At 39.9% G+C, this 22504-nt stretch overlaps 1 protein-coding gene across 6 annotated transcripts in view; it reads left to right on the forward strand.

The window, feature by feature from the left end:
* The window catches only part of dock4b (dedicator of cytokinesis 4b), a 120114-nt gene that overhangs the window by 36434 nt on the left and 61176 nt on the right, over window positions 1–22504 (forward strand). For all 6 annotated transcript variants that reach the window (XM_044342927.1, XM_044342932.1, XM_044342930.1 and 3 more), the window contains exons 3-12: window positions 1081–1121; window positions 2684–2739; window positions 2856–2952; window positions 3566–3714; window positions 5986–6070; window positions 12126–12277; window positions 18125–18206; window positions 18381–18441; window positions 18562–18694; window positions 19758–19846. In XM_044342927.1, the coding sequence (XP_044198862.1) occupies window positions 1081–1121; window positions 2684–2739; window positions 2856–2952; window positions 3566–3714; window positions 5986–6070; window positions 12126–12277; window positions 18125–18206; window positions 18381–18441; window positions 18562–18694; window positions 19758–19846 (945 nt within the window). The remainder of the gene's footprint in view (window positions 1–1080; window positions 1122–2683; window positions 2740–2855; window positions 2953–3565; window positions 3715–5985; window positions 6071–12125; window positions 12278–18124; window positions 18207–18380; window positions 18442–18561; window positions 18695–19757; window positions 19847–22504) is intronic.

Here is a 22504-nt window from a genome sequence, read left to right on the forward strand (position 1 = left end):
CCAAACCACACTGTGATACTCTGGTACAACGGTACAGCAATAAAAGTTCAAAAGACAAACCTCTTAAGACGCCTCAGAGAGTACAGTCTCTGCTTTCTTGAGGATGCAAGTAGTGTTGAGAAACCATGTGAGGGTGTTTGAGATGCGTATGCCAACAGTTTCAACAGATGACCCATTGATGGAAATAGGAATGTGATTGTGAAAGACTGAAAAATAGTGTGATAAAGGGCTGAAAGACTTTAAAACACTGAAGTTATTTTTTATTTTTTTACTCCCTCTTTTGTGCCAGGGAAACATGCTTGTCTCCCTGGCACAAAATAGGGAATAAATAACAACAAACATCAGTACCAGCGTCAGCTATCAGCCACATTGTTGTTTTAAACTTTGGTATCAGCCGAAAATTTCACCACCATTGCGTCTCTATTCTGTTTAGTCTAATTTTATTTTTCACACCTGCTTTGTGGCTGTATGTGTCACAGGGTTTCTCCCCCCTCTCGCTCCACTGTGCATAAGCTTGTGGTCACTGCCAAACAGCTTATAAAAAAACAAGTTGCTTTGTACCGCAAAGCTCTTGAGTGCTTTTCACAGCACAGCTCTCTCAGGGAAAGAGCAAGCAATCAGCAATTAAATTAAAACTGCAAACTTCAATTGTTTGTTTGTAAGTTTCCAAATCGTTTCGAAAAAAATGTGACATGAGTACAAATAATATTAAAGAATGTAAACTTTTAGCTAACTGAACTACTTTACACTTAATTAAAAGCAATCACATTCAAAGCACGCTCCTCTCAGCTTTTCACATGACACTGAATTAGAATAAAAATAAATGTGTGGTAGGCATGTCATGGAATTCTTAGTACACACAGCTGTGAGAAGGATTGGATCATTTTCATTAAATCACTGTCACCTCACACGCTCACATTCATCTTCTTTTCTATCCTTCTCTTATTAAATGCACAGTATCTCATATTTCTCCACCTCCTCCCCTTGTATGCTCTGCAGTCTAAACTAGATAGAAAGATTATAAAAGAGCAATATTCACAGTGACGCACTGAAAATTAAAACACTGCTTTGTCTCTGCAGGTTGGTACCGAGGATTCATCTTGAAGAATCCAAATGTCAAGGTGAGTGTGTGTGTGTGTGTGTGTGTTTCTCTCATCTTTGTCTGGTTATGTTCTAAAGGGCGTCTAACTAATTTGTAGACTCAATCAATACCCTCATGAAGTTTTTTTTAATTAAATGGCGTGTAACCTGACAGAGCAGGAATGTCACATTTAAAAGTCTCCCCCAGGCTTGTAATTGTTGGCCGCTGACTTCAACTCCACACGCTGAGGCGACAATTGTCAGTGACGGATTTCATCAGCTTTACTTTTATTGTTATCAAAAAAAAATGTCATTCTGTCAGTTGCTCAACTTTGAGCACTTTGGTAAATGTGTCCAGCACGTCAGTAACATAAGCTGCATGTGGTTACCCACTTTCACTTCATCTGCTAATAGTGCTAAAAATCCCCAGACCACTACGGTCAGTTCACACAGGTGTTTAGTATCATTTTTACTTTTTCTCAGAACTGTGTGGGAGTGTAGATTTTTTTGACATGTCATAGCAAGAAAACCAGAGATGTCTTTAACAGCATCAATAATGGCTGCATTCCATTTAGGTTCACTAGTTCCAGCACCCTGCTAGTGTGCATGAAGGCACGCTGGCCTGACTTACTGGTTCATTTAAATAGAATGGAACCATTAGTGTTATATTACACCTGTGCTTTACAGTCTAAAGGTTTGCTGTGAAAAAGGCCAAATGAACTAAAGTTACATCTAATGCATTGCACATGATTATTCAATGTGGTAAAAGATTGATATTACGTGACATGAATGTAATTAGAAATAGTGTTTTTTTTTTAGTTTTTGCTGTCTTTGATTACCAATGTTGTGAGGCAAATCAAGCTTAATGATCGGACAGCCACACACTCATACACTATATGAGTGGTTATTCTGTCACATATATGATGTACACAGTTTTTTAATAATTGTTTTTTGATGGTCTGGTCATGTATGATTCTATGGATGCTGTATACACCCAAGGTCCTGCAATAGGATAGCTAAAATATATGCTCACATTCTGACTGTTGACAATTTTAAAGTGTAGCAGTCCAACTATTTTTATTACAAATGGTTGCAGAAAGAAAATGCAAAAAGTTGATGACAGCTCTTTCAACTCAAATCCAACACCATTTGGCACCAGTATGTCTTGGGCTGATTATAGTTTGAAAATTGAAAACCCTGTCCTTGCTCAAAACCAGCCAATTAAACCAAAGTGAGTCACTAATTAAGCAGAAAAATATGTGATAATATAAACCCACAGTAGTTGCGAGTAAAGTGTTAGGTGTGTGTTCAGAGTCTAAGTGTGTGAGTGCGCTACATTTATCCTCAAATACTTAAAACATAAGTTCTGCTTTGATCTCCCCGAGTCAATAGGGAGCAACTTACAGTTTATTAGCGTCAAACACACACAAACACACTTTTCATCTTTTTTGTCTCCTAAATCCCATTACTCCTTTATCTGCTCCTTCTTTTAATCTACAAACACACTTAGCCCTGCATTGATTATGTGCATCTTTACCAAATACTAACAGTTAAATGGCACTTAAAACAGATATTCATTAACCTGTTTATCTTCTGTCCAAAGGGGATCTTCCCATGCAGCTACATCCACTTGAAGAATGCCCACGTCAAGAATAAAGGGTGAGTAATGTTGTTTTCTTTCTCTACTTGCATTCCTGTGTGTGTACAGGTCATAGTAGAGGTTTGTACTTATTATTTGTTTGTCTTCTGCATGTGTGTGTGTTTGTGTAACCTAGGCAATTTGAGACAGTCATCCCTGTTGAAGACTCTGTCATCACAGAGATGACGTCGACGTTGCGAGACTGGGGTGCCATGTGGAAACAACTCTATGTGGTAAGAATCCTTGCACACACACATACGTGCACACACATAAACACACAAACAAAGAGTTTGCATTGATTTGAATATCTACTGCATAAACGAAGCCGCCTCTTTAGGTTTGTCGTGAATTTATTTGGCCCTGGGTAATTCAAAAGTCACAAACACCCAAAGCTCTTTCATACACATTCATTAGTTGGATTGATTGTGTTTGTGGCCTATTAAGCTATCTGGGATGCTGATTAAATTGAGCTGATGAATACTTGCAGATCAAAGTGCATAAATTTGTGGCAAAAAGCAGCAGGACACTGAAGCTAATTTGCACAAATCCATTTTAAGTCCCTCTGTCGGCTTCTCTCTCGCTGGGTCGTCCTCTTCCTCTGTGTCGATTTGGCTCTAATGCTCATTCTGTCACTTCTTTTTCACTTATGTTTTGGGAGGCTCGACGCAACTGTAATTTCATCTCCTTATCTGTGTCTTCCTCTCTATCTGTCACCCTCATTCTGTCCTAATTCTAACCCTTCTTGTCCATTTCCCTTTCACTCATCGCCTTTGACTGACTCTGTTCATTTTTGCCTCCCCTCCATCCCCTCTCTGTTCCTCCTCTACCGTTTTCCTCCTTCTACAGAAAAATGAGGGGGATTTGTTCCACCGGCTTTGGCATGTGATGAATGAAATCCTGGACCTGAGGAGGCAGGTGCTGGTGGGCCACCTCACCCATGACCGCATGAGGGACGTTAAACAGCACATCACGGCGAGATTGGACTGGGGCAACGAGTAAGTAGAGGAATCCAAAAATGGCTTTGGGGCAGTTACTTTTCAACACACACACACATATACAGACACCATGTTTTATCATTCCATCTCAAAGGACCATATTCATGTTTTTATGTTTGTTTTTTTCCCATGTCTTAGCTCATTAATAAGTCATCACTTGAAGTTAATGTTACTGCCAACCACTAGTGTACTTAAAGTTCTGAGATTGATTTTCTGCCCTGTGCTCAGCTATTGGAATCCACTCTTTTTCCAGAACTGTATGAAAATCAAATTTAGAGAGCAGCAATCCATCACAGGGAACATTGAGTCAGACTGATTTCTTTGAAAAGGTTATGGCATCAGGGATTTGAAAATTGGTCACTGAACCGCAGTGTTTTTAAATACAAGACATTACCAAATTTATGCTTCCATATTTGCTTATTGTTGTCTTCCATTAGCCAGTTTCTACTGCAGGAACCTTTCCAGTAACCGAGGAACACTTTTAACTGTTTTTTTAACCTATTTTTGGAGCAAGGGGCTAATGATTTATTTCCCTGTGTCATAACTCCTGACAGTAGAACTTTCCAATGGCATGAGAACCATTAAGGCAGAGTTTGTATTGCTGAATGTTGCTAACTGGTCAAACATAACTCAGCAGCTTCACTCACACGCATAAAGTTTATTGATGTTAAGAACAAAATTATATTGTTGGCTTCCCAACTCATCAAAGCAGCATTGCTACTTTGGAGAAAGGCGTTCTGAGGTTTTCAACCTCCCTCTCCAACTCTGTGTGCAATCTTTGCATCTATTCATCACAGCATGACTCCTCAAAAATTACAAACAATAACCCAACTCTGTGTTTTTTGAATTATATGTCTAATTTGCCTGATATTCAGGGTTCTTTAGATGCAGTAAAACTAATTGAAAAGTAAGAAAAGAGTACTTTTATTAGTTCCTGGTTCTCCATAGTACTTTTGCATGAAAATACCACCAAGAAATCATCCACAGTCCCTATTCTCAGCTGCATAACCACATTTGGACAATTTATATTTGACAAAGTAGTAGTAGGACTTTAAGTCTTATATACTGTATACAAGTATGTATGATTTATTGTTAATGAGCAATAGAAAAACCTGTCAAACCACCATTATGGTCTAATAACAAGCCTCTTCATTTAACATTAGTGTTTTAGCTTAACTAACACTTAAAGTAAACAAAATTAGATTGGAAAAAGAACTTATCTTATCTCACATTTCTTCACATATTCAAGGAAAAATAGGAAATTGCAATAATACTGAATATGTGATTCGGTTACTTGTATATTCTGTCTTCCTAGCTTCCTTCCTAGAGCTTATTTCAGCTCTTTAACTCATCTTTTCGTTCTTTCTCAGACTTTCTCTCTCCTACTCTTTCTTCTTTCTGTGCAACTCTTTCTTTTGTTGTCACCTACCTCCCCTGTAGGCACACTCCTCACTCAATCAAGTCTCTTTTCCTCTCACACAGACAGCACTCTCTCCATCCTTCCTCTCTCTTTCTTCTCTCTCTCCTCTCCATGCCATGGGGGTGAAATAAAAAAAAAACAAAAAACAAAACTCACAGCTTCTGTCATTCTCTCTCTGTCTATCTGTACCCTTCACTCTCCTTCATTTCCCTGCTGCCTGCTGTCCTCAAATGTTCTATGCACACACACACACACACACACACACACACACACACACACATCCCTCTTTCGTGAGAAGCTGGGTGGACAGTCCCTTGCTGTGGGCTGTTGTATGGTTGACCAGGCCTGTCTCTTTTATTGCTGACAAGGACACACACTCTAGCGTGCCGATTTGGTCCATCGAGAGCCTAGAGGAGAGGAAAAGGAGGAAGAAGAAAAGTGAGAGGTAGAGGATGAAGGGAAGGAGTGTGGGCAGCATTGAGAAACTATTTGAGGAAAGAAAGAGAAAAAGATGGAGGGAAGCAGTCGAACGAAGGACGATAAAGACGACAGCAGGCATAGCAGGGGGCTAAAGGGAGAGGATTTTTTTTCTTTCATCTCTTCCTCAGAGATGAGGACGATCTGTCAAGTTTTATTTAGATGACTGACACTTGTTTGTGTGTGAATCAAACTGTGTGTGCATATGTGCGTCTGTATGGTGTTTGTTCATTTTGTTGTTGATGCTCAATTTAGTCGACCTTGTCTGTTTTGCCTACTGCAGAGCAGGAACCTGTGAATCGTAGAAATATGTAGTCTGATCTGTTTGGAATTCATCATCTCACTGTGTGTGTGTGTGTGTCTTTGTATTTCAGACAACTCGGCTTGGACCTGGTCCCGAGACAAGAGTTCAGTATGGTGGACCCAGATGAAATCAGTGTCACAGAGCTTTACAGACTGGTGAGTGGCCTCACAACTCTTCACGCAGTAATCATCCGCTCTATTCTCAAACACCTCATTTAGAAGGCAGCGTGGTGAAGGAGAGGTGATTATAGTACCTGGTTTCAACCCCTGATTTGTGCAAGTATCTGTCTTGCTCAAGTGTCCTTTTATAAAGCGCCATACCCAGTATAGTTCATCTCAGCATTGTAGTGACGATCCATTTCCAAACTGGTAAAAGTAAATGTTTGTCACTGTAGAGTGAGTGACTGAAGGTCTATGACATCAGATTTCAGTGCTATTGACATATCTGTGTATGCCTGATTTGCCGCCTTCTTCTTATTATTTATTCATAATGCAATATCAGTCTGGCAAACACAGACACTACTGCAGTGCTTCTGCCATTTATGCTTAGATTTGGTCATGTTTCAACAAGCTGGTTACCATTCATCTCAAAATCTCTCATCTCAAATGACCTTTATATAACATCAGGCGACTGAAGGATGTTTCACCAGTTTCCCAGTTCATTGAGATTCTTTTCTGACCAAGCTAACCTTTAAGGTGATGTGAAAAGCTGTCCTTCATAAACAGTCTTAGAAAAGTGGCGTTGTCTGGTTATCGTGAAGTATCTTTCTGATGGCAAAACGATGAAAAATTTCACATCAAGGCCCATTTCCTTTAGTAGCTGTTCCAGAGCTTTTGATTGTATCACAGGATCTTCCTTCAGCAGTTGTATATGTACGAATTTCCGATTCGTCTTAGCGCTTGAATATCTTCTCATGCTTGTTTGATTTAGAGTTGACATTCAAAGTTCATTCTTGACCTTGAGAAACACCAGTTAGCAAAAAGATGTCACCATGACGTCCATTCAGTACCTGTGATACAATTTTATCACATGAGCTTCCTCTATTTTTAGGAGCACTTTAATTTTAGGGAATTCTCTTCCAAGTGGGCTTAAACTCTCCAATGGCACTTAAAAGCTGTTTGGTGATTTTGAGCATTTTACCCACCTTTCGCCATATTAACAAACAACAAACTCATTCTTTAGGTACTCAATGAGCTACTAGCATCAGTGAGTTTTGTCACATGTAGAAAGTATTGTATTTAAAGGACTGAATTTTTGCCCTCTTCCATCCATCTCCATACCTCTCTCGCTCATTCTCTCTTTCCTTTCCCAACTGTTTGCTCCCTGCTTCTCCTCCCCGTTTCCTCCAAGCCCCAACTGCTGTTACCATGGCAACCACTTCTCTGCCCTGATACAGTACGGGGGACAATTGTATCATCCACACTCACACACACACACACATACACACACACACACTTACACACACTGTGACGGCTTTCCCTTCGCAGGGGTAATTGAAGCTCTTAATCCATCTGTGTCTTTTTTTGTTAGCCAAAACAAAAGGCGGCATAGCAGGATGAAAGCTTAATGCACCTCTATTAAATGGCGTACAAAATGAGCAAATTCCCCTATACTGGGACAAGATAAAGAGACAGACATTCACCGCTGCCATCCACATACAAAAACACACATACACTAGATCACACCCAGGAACAACACACCGCCACATCAAGCCCAAACGACATCAATATTTCTCAGTGAGATCTTTGTTTATGAGGACAGCGTCTTTGTTTCTATCATGCACTGTGCCGCTGTAGAGTAGATTAATTAAATTGAGATGGGGATCACGTGGTGTGTGTGTGTGTGTGTCCCTGTGTGTGTGCGCTGAAAGGGCAGAGCGATGTTACTGTGGGAAAATGAAGCCTGACTGCACCATTCTGTCAAGGATTTATGTGATATCTGCCCATGTGAAAAATAAAGAGGATACTGAGAAGGATGAAGGAAGGACATTCAGTGAACTGAAGGAGTGAGATTTCATACAGACATGTCATAATTTTGAAAAGAAATATATACTATTTGATTTTTAAAAAATTCCTACTATTCTCATGACGTTTTTCTGTGGTAGTGCGGTCAAAATACCATAATGCCAAGATTAGCCACTATTTGAACATAATTTGTGATTAAAAAGTGATCATGTTTAAAGCTGCTCCATATTTTTATATTAACGTGTAATGTGAATAGTGTCGCTCATTCACACGGCTCTGCAGATCCACTCAGCTCTATTGGTGGTTTGGCATCTTTCAGCTCTATGTTTTGGCTTCATGACAACATTACTGTTTTGGTTCATTCTCACTTCTCTCATTAACCTTGTTTCCAACCTCAGTAGACAGCTGTTCTTCAGCAAAAAAGCTTGAATAAACACTCTGCAGGCAGACAAAGTTAGCGGCTAACTAGTGAACATAGTGGAGCATTAAGCAGCTAAAGAGCCACATATTTCCCTTAGGAGTTGCTGGAGACTAAACCAGAGCTAAAAGGAGGGTTAATATTGGACTTAAATTTATTAGGTGGCCCAAGACAACGACTCCAAATGAATGCTAATGTTGCTCTAAGTTTAACATGTTAGCCATACAACTTTAAGGTGATATTGTGCTGTTGCAAGGTACCTATAAAAATGATCATTTAAATTGCTTACTGATAATTATAATATATTTATAATACGTTCCAGTGAGAGAAAAACTACATTTTAGGATCTGAGGAATGTCTCAATGGACATTTCTCTCAGTAGCAGCTAGCTTGTGCAGTTAGCTAGCTAGTACGTCACTCTTTTTCCCACGGCACTGAGTCTAAAAGGTAACTGCAGTGCTTTCTACTATACTGTGTAACATGGCCAACAATCTCCGTAAACCAAATGATTACCATTACATATTCGGTTAGAATTTGCTCAGTTTTGGTAACTTTAAAAAAGGACAGTTGCAAGCCTTGGTCAGATCAATACATAGCCTTGGGGCAATGCTCTGAGATACTACATCCTTTCTATAGTAGTTACAAGGAAGTTTGCCTGTAGAGATAAAGGCCTAATTTTTATTTGACTTGACCCCCGAAGACAGTCTTTAAAACATTTTATTGTTAGTAGCTTTACAGTCAGTAAAAAAACCTTTGTCAAATCCCTAATTGGCTCCCCAATCTCATGCTAAGTGTGCTCAGTTGCTAAAGCTGTCTGTAGTGCAAAGACAAGTCAGCTTTACACCTCCCATCTTTTCCTCGGAGAGTGAGTTCAGTACAGAGCGTATGTAGAGCCGGCCAGAGTTTAGACCGCAGAATGATGAATTCATTAACAGTGGCAGATCAGACAGAGGTGATAGATGACTCAAGTCTGGCCCTGGACAAGCCGTGGCAAAATTTCCTCTGTGACTTCAGGCATCGCTAAAGAGATACACCCACACTTAAAAGCCTGCATACACATCTCTTGCTTCCTGCTTGTGTCGCACAGGTCTCCCTCCACAAGCTTAAAAGGAGGATAAAAAGACGCTTAAATAGTGATGTAGAAGTGAGTGTTGAAAGGAAGCTGTGATGGAAGGATGTAGAAGGACTGGAAGTTTCTCTGTGGCCTCAGTTTGACCCCTGTCTCCTTTTTAGAAGCTCCTTGTAGTTTGACAGTCGCTCCACTTGGTGCTGCTTCATGCTGTTTAGGAAAAGATTACTAAGTGAACAATAATAAAACGGCTGGGCGAGCACACATGGTCATGCTCTCTCTGCTCTTCTATCTCTCTCTGGCCCTCTCCTTGTAGCCCACAGCATTATGTGTTACCAGCAGGGCTGCTAGCCTTATTCCAAGGCTGTCATGTCTATCCTTTGTGTCTAGTCATGCTGAAGTTGTCATATAACCACACACTGCTCCCACCGGGCAGCTTAAATGACACACTGAAAATAACCTTGCAATAAAATCCAACAGCATAAATTAGGCCTTTCCCAGACCTAGTCATTCTGCGCCAAAGTAGGAGCTCAGCCCTGTTGCGTAGAGGAAAACTGATCCGGGTAAAAAATAAAAACAGTGCCTTGTTGTTAGATCCCTTTCCAATGTGTTTTCTTCTGGGATCTCAGATAGGGCAGATCAAGTCAGGACAAAACAAAACATATTCATCACTCTGGCAGATACTGCAATTGTACAATGATTTGTGGTGTAATTTTCTAGCATGTTTAAGTCTTTGAGGACCATGTTAGTGTTTTTTATAGGTTTGTATTTATATCACTGACAGCGACTTCCAAAGATTTAAGATGGATTTAAGTCTCTGTTGGCATCCATTGTTTTCCTCGCATTTCACTATGGCAAGAAAATCAACTTTCAGATGCTTAAATCTTCTTTGAGAGACTTCAGGTAAACATTGTATTGCCTTTATCAAAGCAACATTGTCATCACTTGCTTAATATACTTGGGATTCGCCATTATTCTGATAAAACTCTTGGTCGTGTTCAAGAACATTACAACATCAGTGCCTGGACAGTCAGCTGTTGAAGAGTATATTAGTAATGCAAGAAACAACCAGGTTCAAACTGTGTTTTTACATTATGATACTCATTGTTTGTCTTTTGAGTTCAACTTTCCAACATTATAGTCCCAACAGGAATTAGTGATCTTGTGACTGCAGTAATTGATTTCATTATCTCTGCAGAAAATGGTCAAATTGGAAAAATCTTCGCCCATCTGTTTCCATCACTGTCACTTTCTACATTAAATAATCCAATTCAGAGCCGCTGATATGAGCCTGAGTCAAAATCAATCCTCAGCCTCAACAATCCAACTTCCTTGCAGATAGATTATTACATCTGAGAGTTAATTCCCAATCGCAGTGTCATCTCATAGCTTTGCAATTTTTAAAACATTCCGCTTTTCTGCAAATTGCATCATTTCAGACCACAATAATCACGAAAACAGTACAGTTTTACAGTAATTTCTGCAGCATGACCCAGCAATATATAATTCTCACAACAAAAAACATGCACCAGAAAGAAGAATCCTGCTTTTTACAGCACCTTTCATCTATTAATGTGCTGCAGAAGGTGATAGGTAGCAACTTCACCTTTGTATGTTTGACTTGATACTTTTTCTCTTTATCGTGGTGGTGCTTTACTGTACTTAGTCCTTGCATTTTCTTTATTCTTTTCCTCTCTGCTCATCCTCCACTTGTCCCCCTCCCAATCTCTTTACATCCTACTACACAAGTGAATGTGGAGCACAGTTTGGCAGTGGCTCTACTGGCCATCTGGTGCTCTGTGTGTGTATGCGTATGTGTGTGTGTCCTTGTATTTTTGGATGTTGACAGCAGATTAGGGTGAACCTCTCATAAACAGAATGTAATGTGCATGTTGACCTGTATGGTATTTACAATGCCCCACACCATAGTGTGAAGAATATTGATCCTTTATATACCGTAGATTGATTTATGTACTATCAGAGATTGCCATTGCGATAGCAGACACTGACTCTGTGTTTTATTGTTTGTCTGTTATTTATATTCAGTGTGAATTTCAGCACTTGAGTTGTTATTTCTCCAAGATCGAGCAACCAGTTGAAAGGGATGCAAATCATAACACCATTATTTCTTTGTGTCAAGAAAATAATTAGCCTGCTTAAGGATAAATGCTTGAGGTAAATAAATAAGGTAGAGTTCAAGACTCAAACAAAGAAACAGTCAAACAATGCAGCTAGATCTCTCACATTTTAGCCTCTGGTGCTGCTGACGGTCTTTGATATTACACGCTATATTAACTTGATATTTCAACCAAATCTATATCTTAGCCTTTTTTTTTTTTTTTTTTTTACTGTGAGACACTTCAAATATATATGCAAATCTGCAGCAAGACTCCTCCCAACTGTGAGATGTCTCAGAGGGATATTATTTATCTTTGACTGGGAAACTCCACACTTAATACAGCAACTCTTAAATGTGATTGGCCAGTATTAAAAGAAATGTAACCACATGTTTTCCCCCTAGCATTAACTGTATTTGATGAGCTTTGATCATGCATTGCAGGATCTTTATTTAGAGTTTTATTTAGCTTATGGATTTTCCTGTTTTTTTTTTTTAACCTTTACAAATCCACCCGTTCAAACCTGTTTTAGAATAGAACAGTATGTTTTTGCACTTTTTTATGAAATATAAAGATTTCCTTGCTCAAAAATAGTAATTTGTGTTAATATTCCTCTCCTCCGTCCTCCTCCCTCCTCTGCAGATGGAACATCGGCATCGCAAGAAGGAGACCCCTGCTCCTGCAAGCACCCATCACTTGTTCGTCCACGTGAAGAGTCTAATGAGCGCCAATCTAGGGGAGGAGCTAGAAGTCTTCTTTCACATTTATGATGGACGGGAGAACCGGCCACTCAGGTAGAGACTTTAGAAGAATGAATTCCCCCATGATTTAAAGGGGACATATTATACCCCTTTTCCACAAGTTAACACAGTTCCCTGGGGTCTTAATAAAATGTATCTGACATGCTTTGGTCAAAATACAGCAAGGATCAAGCACCACAGCAGCCCTGTTCAGAACACACAGTTTGAGTGTTAATAAACTTAGGTTTTGCTGTGATTTAATTGCAATAAATGGATCAAAAGGATGCCGAAATAACAACATCCTGATGTCGATTTGTAAAAAGCCTTAATTCATGCCACAAGACGACAAGCAAACAAACTTTAAAATGCTTGTTTTTTGAATGTTCAGATCGATCAGAGCTATGCTAACATTGTAGCTGCTCCATCCACACTCAAAATAATGTCATCTAAAGGCATAACTACAGCAGTGACGTTATTGTTTATACACATAACTTTAGTCACATGAGTACAGAGCAAGCCAGCCCACATCTCACAGTTTGTGTGTTAGTAGGCACATCGGAGACCCAAATACATACACACAAGCACTGAAAAAGTGAGTTTTTCATTATATGGCTCCTTTAAGAAGTAATAATGAAAAATGCATTGCTTTTGTATGACTGATACATGTGTCATGCGGTGAGTTTTTTTGGGGGATTTTTTTTTTTTTGTGTCTTTATTGGCTCCCCCTCTGATGTCAAGAAGACTGCTCTAATTATATTCATGAAGATTTATTAAATGAAGTAGGTTGTTAAAGTACACTTACGCACCAATAAAAGTGGGCGAGGCCGTGCTATTTTCTCATAATAAAAAAGTGTCAGCGCCGTCCACATAAAAGAGCTCGGATCACCCTGGGAGCCTGCAGACGTCACTCGCATGCATGCTCGCACACCAACATACCCCAGTATAAATCCCCTGGTTTCATAGTTCAAAGCAAAGAAATTCCATTTCATGTCACAAACAAGTGGATTCGTCAGGCAAAGAAAATGAGTGGGTTGAAAAATGAGAACACTGAAACTTCTTTTGAAAAGTCATGCTTGTGTTTGACGTTACTTTCCGCCCCGCAGGGTCACATCAGAGAAACAAGGGTGACATTGATTGGATTCATTGTTTTATTATTTTGTGCTTTTGTACAGTAACTCTGCATCCATGTCTGTTAGAATCCAAATCATTACTCAGCACATTACTGGCAGAAAACATAACTATATTTTCAACTTGGTCAACCAAAGTTACTTCAAACTGCTGTGTGGGAACAAAAAAAAATTCTATTTTTACTGTTTGGTTTTCATGAAGTGGTTTATCTGAGAGAAAGACACAGAATCTGTCAGTGGATCAAAGCACTTTTAATTACAAGGTTTATTAAATATGCTCTCTTGTCTTATTTAACTCACACATGCAAATTCTTTTTTTAAGGTAAAAGATTCCACAATATGAAGTTTTTGTTTTTTTAACATCCGCTACCACCCTGCACTTTTTCTTGAAGTGGGTAATTAGCGTCCAGTGGTATCATATTAAGTTTCACTTGAAGCACCTTCTCCTCCTCTCCCTCTCTGTCATTATCTTTCTCTCGTTTTCTCTCTTCCTGTCTTCTTACTACTTTGAAAGATTGAGTACCTTAGCCAGTTAAGAGTAATTAGACTCCTTGAAATCTGTCATGCATTTGAATGCGATTTACAGCACTTTTCTCTGAAATACAATGAAGTCGGCTTCAGTTATGCTGAAAGATGTCATTTGTTGTATGCTATGAAAAGTCAAAATACCTCAGTCACAATGCTTATTTATCCAAAATGAAAATGGCAGATAATATAATAATAAACACACACAAAACTCTATTTTTCTGATAACAGTTTATCTTGTTCCCTAAATCAGCTAATTATATTTTTCTATTTTACAATTACAACAATTGGTTTTCAAGGATAAAAGCAGTCAGCGGCCTCAACGATTGTGCCTTTTTGGTTCCAGTTTTCTGTGTATCTATGTGTATGTGTGTGTGTGTGTATGTGTGTGTGCGTGCATGCGTGTGTGTTTTGCGATCGCATCAGTTGTCTTCAAGGAAAATCTTGCAGTGGCAGCTTGCCAACGTTGTCTCTCACTGTCTGGTCACACACATAAACAGAGACGCACACACACATTTACGCAAGCTGCCTGGCAGGGAGCCATTTCGATGCTTCCCCTCTGTGCTGGTGGTTTGTGTGTGTGTGTGTCTGTGAGTGTCAGACCAGATGGGGGTCCGACCCGTTGTCTCAGTACCATGCCAACACCACCAGCCCCTGTGCACCATGGCAGCTTCTTTGTGTTCAATACAGACTCCTTGTCTGGCTCTTCAGCAGGACACACAAACGGACACAGTGGTGTACTGTACCGTGCTCGCGCGCACACTCGCTGCGTTGTGGGTTTTGAAGCTCGTTGAGAATAAACACACACATTTATGTCAACTTTCTACGCACTCACACTTCCCTCTTCCAAACTTGATCTCTACTTACCTCTTACAAGGTCACCAATGGATGTCTGGATTTGTCTTTTCCTGTGTGCAGCTGTTCATTGTGTACCCAGTGCGTATTTTTGACAGAGGGATGGATTTAGTTGGTAGGTCTGCCCTTGTCTGGCTTGTCAATTATTTGTGTATTTGTATTTAATAAGTTTTTCCTCTGCTGCTCCATCTTGAAGACATTTTCTTGTCTTTCCATGCAGCCTCCAGGTATAGATTTAGCTTTTTAGGGTGGGGAGGAGAGCAATCTGTCAGCAGTGGCAGTTCATTTATCCAGTATTTTACAAACCAGTCACTCACTATCCCATCCCCCCCGCCGCCCCCTTGTCGGGTGAGCATGCGGCTCCTAATGCAGTCATCGATATCAGGAGAGGGAATAGCGAACGCCATGAGGGCCCAGAGGGGAGGGAAATCGGCCATTCATGTTATGTTAATGCGAGTGGTGATAGAGTGAGATAAGGTCCCACTGGGGGACACTGGTCCTCTTAGCTCGGGTGATCAACACGCTGCAGCTGTGAGGGAGAAGAGTTGGTGGCAAGAGAAGGAGAGACACTTGTGTGTGTGTGTGTGTGTGTGTGTCTGTGTTTGCAAGGAGTGGCTGTTAATTGGCAGTTGGGGTTTCAACAATAGAGCACTAATTAGGGTTGAGGAAAGCGTGCGCAAAGTCTCATGCCTGATGCATAGGAATCCGTCTCCTTATGGCTGGATAAATGGCCCGGAAAGTTACAGAGAGCAGTTAATGAGGAACGACCGCATCTAAATCAAATTGGCTCTCAACTGGTTCATTCCAATATGGACGATTAAAGGAAAACTTTACTGAAGGAATACATGTATGAAAAATCATAAGCATTTGTATAATTAATAATGAGGAGCTTAATTAATTCAAACATGGGCGCCAACTGCCCTACATACACAAAACACTGAATTACAGAGCAAGAAGCAACCTTTTATTTACATCTTGTAAGAGACTTGAAAACTTTTAAGCTTGTGATAAGAGCTTTTAATAGCTGACAGGCTATTATAAGACATCCTAATCCATTGTCGCTGTATTCAGCACAAAGTCAAGTAGTCTGCTCTTGTGTGAGTAGCCTGGGCTGCTAGCCGTGCCAGTGACTTGGCTCATTGTCAGGCACTGGTGCATTACAAGGTTTTCTCTCTGCTTATCGGTGGACTGTGAAAGTCACCTAACTGGATTAGCCCTCAGCTCGCCAACCAGGATGAGACGGGCCCAGCAGGATGCCTCCGCTGCCTCTCTTTGAGCGAGCGAGGGTGCGAGATAGAGAGAGAGAGAGAGAACGGAATACAAAGAGAATGAAAAGGCGATCTGTGTCTGTCCTTTCTGTTTTTGCCTGACATGCACTTCATTTCCCGCCTGCACAAAGGGGGGAGTGCAGGGCATTTTGAGGCCAGAGTTGTTATTTCCAGACTTCTCATTTTGCTCTGGGAAGTTCATCATATATTAAAGTTGAACTGTAGAGTATGCAAAAACTATCCAAAGTATGATTCATTGTTGTTTAGACTGGAAGCCAGACCATTTTCTTCTCCAATTGTCTCAGTGAAGCTGCTTACAGCTTTATTTCTAGCCATGTGGCAATGGATTGGCAGTGTCGGTCAGCCAGTCCACCACCTTTTGTCCAGACTAGACTAGAAATAAATCCACAGTGTAGGATGGATCGTTTTGAAATGTGGGACAGATATCCATGGTTCCCAGAGGACGAATCGTACTGTCTTAAGTTATCCCCTGACTTTTCATCTAGCTCCAACAACAAGTCAAGCATCCACTTTTCACTTATCCAGTGAAATATCTCAATCTGCTCAATGCATTGGTACAGCATTTTGTACAGACTTTCATGGTTCCTAGATTATGAATCCTAATGACTTTGGTCATGTCTAGTGCCACCAGAAGATTGACTTTTGTGGTTTTTAAGTTTAATATCTCAACAACTATTGGACGGATGCCCATGAAATTTGATATTTATGTTTCCCTCAGGATGACTTACAAAAACGTTTAGTGATCACCTAAATTTCAATTTTCAAGCCTCAGTACTTTGTGTTTAGTGCTAATTAGCGTTACAGTACGGTAGTATGCCAACATGCTACGCTAAACATCAGCCTGTTAGCAATGTCAAAACGAGCATATGTTATCGTGCTGACATTAGACATTTGTGACTTATACAATAGCTGTCCATATGTTTGTATTTGAATTACACATACAGTGGTGAAGCTTTCCCTTGAACAAGGATAACACTTATGCCAGTAAAAGACAGTAGCCAGGGGGATTAATTAGAGGGTCATTCAGTAATATAATAGTTTGGTTGTCTGTGTGAGGTGTGATTGAAGGTCATTTGGCCCAGTTATATCTCCATGCCAGGTGCAACTGATAAATTTTAGGGAAGTCTGAAACACCATTGTGTTGAGATGATGAATCATACTTGGATCATTACCAAAGCGTCAAGGTCACTAATGAACTTAGCATCAATGGTAGAATAGTTCTGAGTATGGTTAAAAGCAAGGTGGAGCATGGAAATAGGCTTCACATTAGGAGAGGTTATGAAAGGTATATAATATGATGTTTTATGATATTGCATCAGGTTCTTTGTCCCAGGATCAAGGCCTTGGTTTGCTTTATATTGCTCTTGATGCACAGTAAATCTATAATTGCATTGAACTCTGCCTTTTAACTATTTTTGAATAATTATGTGTTGTGGAGGATTTGAAGATGCATTGGCCTATCTGAAAGATTTTTCCACCACAATACATCTGCCAGCACTGAGCAGAATCATTTCCTCACTGTCTCTATGTATTCACCTTGCTCTTAATTGTCTCTGTCTAGCATGGTCACAGTCAGAAGATTTATGACAACCAGCTTGGCAGCTATAACACTGAGTTCGCACATTTTTTTGTTGTAACGCACGACTATTTTTGCTGACAGTCCAGTATCTGGGCTTAAACATGTCAGAAGGAATCCACAATATGCAACAACACAATGAATATTTTAGTCAGCTGTGGAGGAGCCACGTGTGGATGCACTTGTTGTCGGATATGTTACAGACATTCTTTGTTGGGGATTCGGTTCAGTAATTCAAGCTCTGTGTATATTTCTCTCTCCCTCTATCCCTCTGTCTCTGCCCCTGTCTCTCCTGCCTCATATTCTATTTCAAGGTTTCAGACGGTTTTAGTTTGAAGTTTGAACTTTTGAAGCGATTTCTCCAGTGCCCACCGTTCAGCGCTTGACATTTTTGACATTGTTTCTAATCTTTATTCTGTTCCTGTTAGCAGTGGCTTGGATGTAGTTGTTTACAGTGAAACCCAGCCATCACTGCTGACCCCATTCATCTTCATGTGTGTTCCTTCCCTCTGTCTCCTCACTTGTACAGTGAAAGGTTCTTTGTCAGGCTGAATAAGAGCGGGTTGCCCAAGTCGCCAGAGAAGACAGAAAGACAATGCACACTGTTTGTGGTGAGTAGTGAACATGAGTTAGTGTTTGTAAAGATTTATTGGGAACAATTTAAAGCTCTTGAAAGTTATGTTCCATTAGCCTGAAAACTAAAAGCGAAGCCATTGCTCTGTTGCTTGTTTACATGTATCAAGTGTGAAGCTAAAGTATGTTTTCCTGTCTTGTTTTCCTGTCAGGATTTGGGAAGCAGTGATCTACGAAAGGATGTCTACATTGTTGTACACATCATAAGAATAGGTGGGAGTCAGGATGCTGCTTCTTTATTCTGCTCAGCACTACATGTTTTTTTAAAATCTCTTGGGCTTTCATAACAGCACTGCTATGTCTTTGGATTTGTCTTTTTGTGTGCGTATGCAGGGAGAATGGGTGCCGGGGAGAAGAAGAACCTGTGTAGTGTACAGTACAGGCGGCCGTTTGGCTGCGCTGTCGTCAGCATCGCTGATCTCCTCACTGCTGACTCCAAGGATGACCACCTGCTCAAGGTTTATGCGTAAGTCACTGTACACAGCCAACATTTCACTAATGACTCTTTTCTTCCAAACATGGAACCATGCTATACTTTAAGAGTTCCTTGCAGGTATCTAAAATTAGCTACTTTTCCTTTTTTTTTTAAAAAATACAGATACCAGTCCTCAAAATCTCAATTTTGACTCAGCATTTCACAAATAAATGACGGGTATTACAATATGAGAACTTTTTTCTATGCCCCTTTACAGTTGTATGTTAGAGGCTTGTTGCTTTCACTACCAGTGGCAGTTGTGTGGTCCAACACAGTCTACACAATGCCTTGAGGGACAGAAAAGGCTACCATTGACATAGCAGTTTGACCTAAATTATTGCTGGATCAGGCTGACTGGCCAAATACACTTTGCTGAGAAGAAAATACAACACCTGCTCTGTAACTGCAGGAATACCGGGAATGTATTAGGTGGATTAGCATTAAAGTTCTGAGCTGAATGTTTTCAGAATTAGACAAGACGTCACAGTAATTGATTTGTCCTACTTAAGGTAAGGTAGTCACAGTCAACCCCCCCTTGCACTTGTGAGTCACGTTACATTGAATCATACATTACATGCAACAATTGCTTGGAGTGCAAGGCGCAGTGCAACAGAATAGCAACTAGTGCCATTCTCTAAAGTGATAACATATTATAAGAAAGTCTTACTTAAAGCATTGAGACTTACACAGCAATTCAGTTCACTTTTTCAGCCTGTAAAATCTGTTTTATAATGTCTTCTTTAGGAGCTTTGTCCAGTCTGATAAAAATAAGCCTTATGATGTCATCCGGGTGATTTCAGCTCAGGCTTTGGAGACGACAAACTTAAAATCTGAACTTGTGTTGCAAACTGGGAACATGCATTACAGGAAATGTAGGATCTAGCGTTTTCAGCGTTTTATGAAGCCTGAACTTCAAAGCATCACGGCCTCTCTTTTAGTAGCCTGTCCTTATGAAACCCCTGACTTTATTCAAGTGCGATACCAAATCGCTTAAAGTTGAAAATCTATAAAGCTGATTTATTTTCTGTTACTCTCTCTCACCCCTCCGTCTCAGGTGTAACACTGAGAGTGAATGGTACCAAATCCATGAGAACATCATCAAAAAGGCCAATTCCAGGTACAACCTGTCTGGCTCCAACACTGGTAAGAATGACATTCACCTTGCCTCTACACTTCTTTGATTAAACAACAAAGAGATTAACTAATGCTACTAGTTGGTCTCCGTAGTGGAGTGTGATTCAGTTTTTAGTGGATATTATGGTTCATTTTTGCGATTGCTCCATGTTTTTTAAAATCAGGGAACTTTTGAAATCAGTTTTTTTCAATAGTTTCATTATTATCTGTGTTGTTTCTTTCACAAAACACATTATGCTGGGATGGCAAATTTAGCAGCTGAGTTGCATCATCAGATAGTCAGTGTCCGGTCAGTCTGCAACGCAGTTCTGTAGGAGCAAAGTTCCTCTTTAGGGGAGCTGGCATGTCCTCATATGCTTGTGTCTACAGGAAGCCTGTAGCTGTTGCGAATGCATTCAGACAAATTTTATAAATAGCTGCATTCGCACCATACTGAACAACAGCATCAGCAGTTTCCCATAGCAACAGGTTGGTGGAGAATCAGAACACTCAGTTCTTCAAACGTCAAAGAAATACCATGTGAAAGATGAAGAGCTTTGAGATCCATACTTTATTTCTGTGGATTATACAATGATTATAGAAAAAAACATGTAGATATAGCTGCAGTTGAATCATACTTCCAACGTTCCTGTGCACATAAAATGATGACATAAGACATGACTTTAAAGTATGACTTCAAAATATAACCTAAAGAAAGTGGCTTGAAGGGGAACAAAGGTGTGAAACAAGAGGACATAATATGTCACTTGTTTCCAGCTGTTTGAATCAAGGAGCAATCATGCAACCAACTGTAAGCAATCAGCAATGGTTCATCAGAAGTTTATCTTAATGCTGATTTACATAAATGTGTTCGCAAAAATTGCTCCAACAAACTTGCTGCAGGCTGGTATTTACATAATGAAAATACTCATTTTCAGTGTTCACTGAGTTCATTGTCGTCTTCTTACATCTCCCTCATGTATTCTTAGAGGAACACCATAGCTTGTTCCATAGAAAATTCTGATAATTGTTTAAGCGCTATCAGCAACTGGAGAAATGGGAGGGGGGTGGGGAGGATTACAGGAATATCAAGAATCTGTGAGACTGATCTACTGAGTCAGCTACTCTTTCCACCTTCTCTCAGAAGGCCAATAATTACTTCAGGAGAAGTCATACAACTCCAGGATGGTGAAATTATCATGAATAATCTTGCACAAGCGTGAAGGGATGCGGTAATTACGCTGAATGACACAGTCCTTTAGCACAGTCGTTGTTATCTGAGCGGCGTTGGTTCATAACAAAACTGCAGCATCCAGTCAAAATCCTATATGATGGAGCTGCCATTGAACAGATGGAGATATGGAGTGTTTTGTTAAGCGCTACAAAAAATCTAAATGACGCTAACACAGGAGTATTAAGCAACCATTTACTTCACTATTTCCTTATCTCACATTGAACTCCAACTAATTCTTAATCAAGCTCCTATATCAGCTTTATTTGCTACTCAAACTGTTGACTGGCTGTATTACCATAGATAACACACAGCTGTGCACATATTATCAGATTTAATACCAGATAAGGCAGGCAGATAAGGTAGCACATTGTTGCTGTTGACGTTGGTGTTTGACTCTGCAGACATTCGTTCCCCCAGTAAAAGCTGCACCATGGTTCACTGTATGGATGACACTGACATTTTCAAACTTATGTAATCATAAACAATTAATCACACCAGTTGGTAAAAACAACATCAATGGTAGAACATGTTTGCCTTTTCTCAAAATGGATCCAACATGTTAAGTGGTTTCTTTCATTTGACAGCGTTATACGCAATTTTTTAGAGTTACTCCAGTCATTGGCTGCAGAGTCGAGTTTATCACAAACACTTGGATGTTAGCTATTGAGTTGCTGTCAGCTAAAGACATTGATCCAGCTGAATGCCTGATTTGCTTCAGCACTTTCTCTTTCAAAGTGCATTAGTGGAGAGCCGCGGGTCTTTTGTCACCATACTCTGGCATGCATAATTCAAGTATGTTCGTTCCAAAATTACATTCCCACCCCTTAACTGAATTTGACATTGATCTTACAAAATTAACTGCTTTAATCACAGAGTAGAAATGTATTAGAGTTAATAATTTCCATTTTTTAGATAATGAACTCTGAATATTGAGTATTATTTGTGTATTATGTGCAATATACTGAGTGGATCAAATGTATTAATTATAATGTTATGAGCTTTGACGGTGGGATTGCTCTCTTATTGACTCATTGTTCACTTTTCTGTCTCATTAATTCCATCACTCTCTCACACACGCACACACTAATACACCTGCTCTTACTCAGATACCTTACAGGAGAGCCACAAGTGGTGAAAGTAAAGTAAATATTCTGTCCACATTTTTTTAAATTACATGTAGAGCAGCAAGTTTGAATTCAGCCAAAACACTCCGGGAATGGTCGTCAATGCAAACTCTCAGATTGCCTCTAATTTATCATCTTAAATCCATAAACATAAACTGTTTTCTGCTCATTCTACATTCAAAACTGCTGTGCATAAAAGCACATTTTTAACTGGCTACATCTTCATCTGAAAAGTCAATTCCTCCCGAAGGCAAATTATTCCGCAACACTAAAGGGTAGATAATACATGTGTCGCTTGTCAAGCTTTCGACACCAAAATGTGCAAACTGG

Source organism: Thunnus albacares, chromosome 23 (assembly GCF_914725855.1).
Source record: "Thunnus albacares chromosome 23, fThuAlb1.1, whole genome shotgun sequence".
In the NCBI taxonomy this organism is placed as follows: Eukaryota; Metazoa; Chordata; class Actinopteri; order Scombriformes; family Scombridae; genus Thunnus; species Thunnus albacares.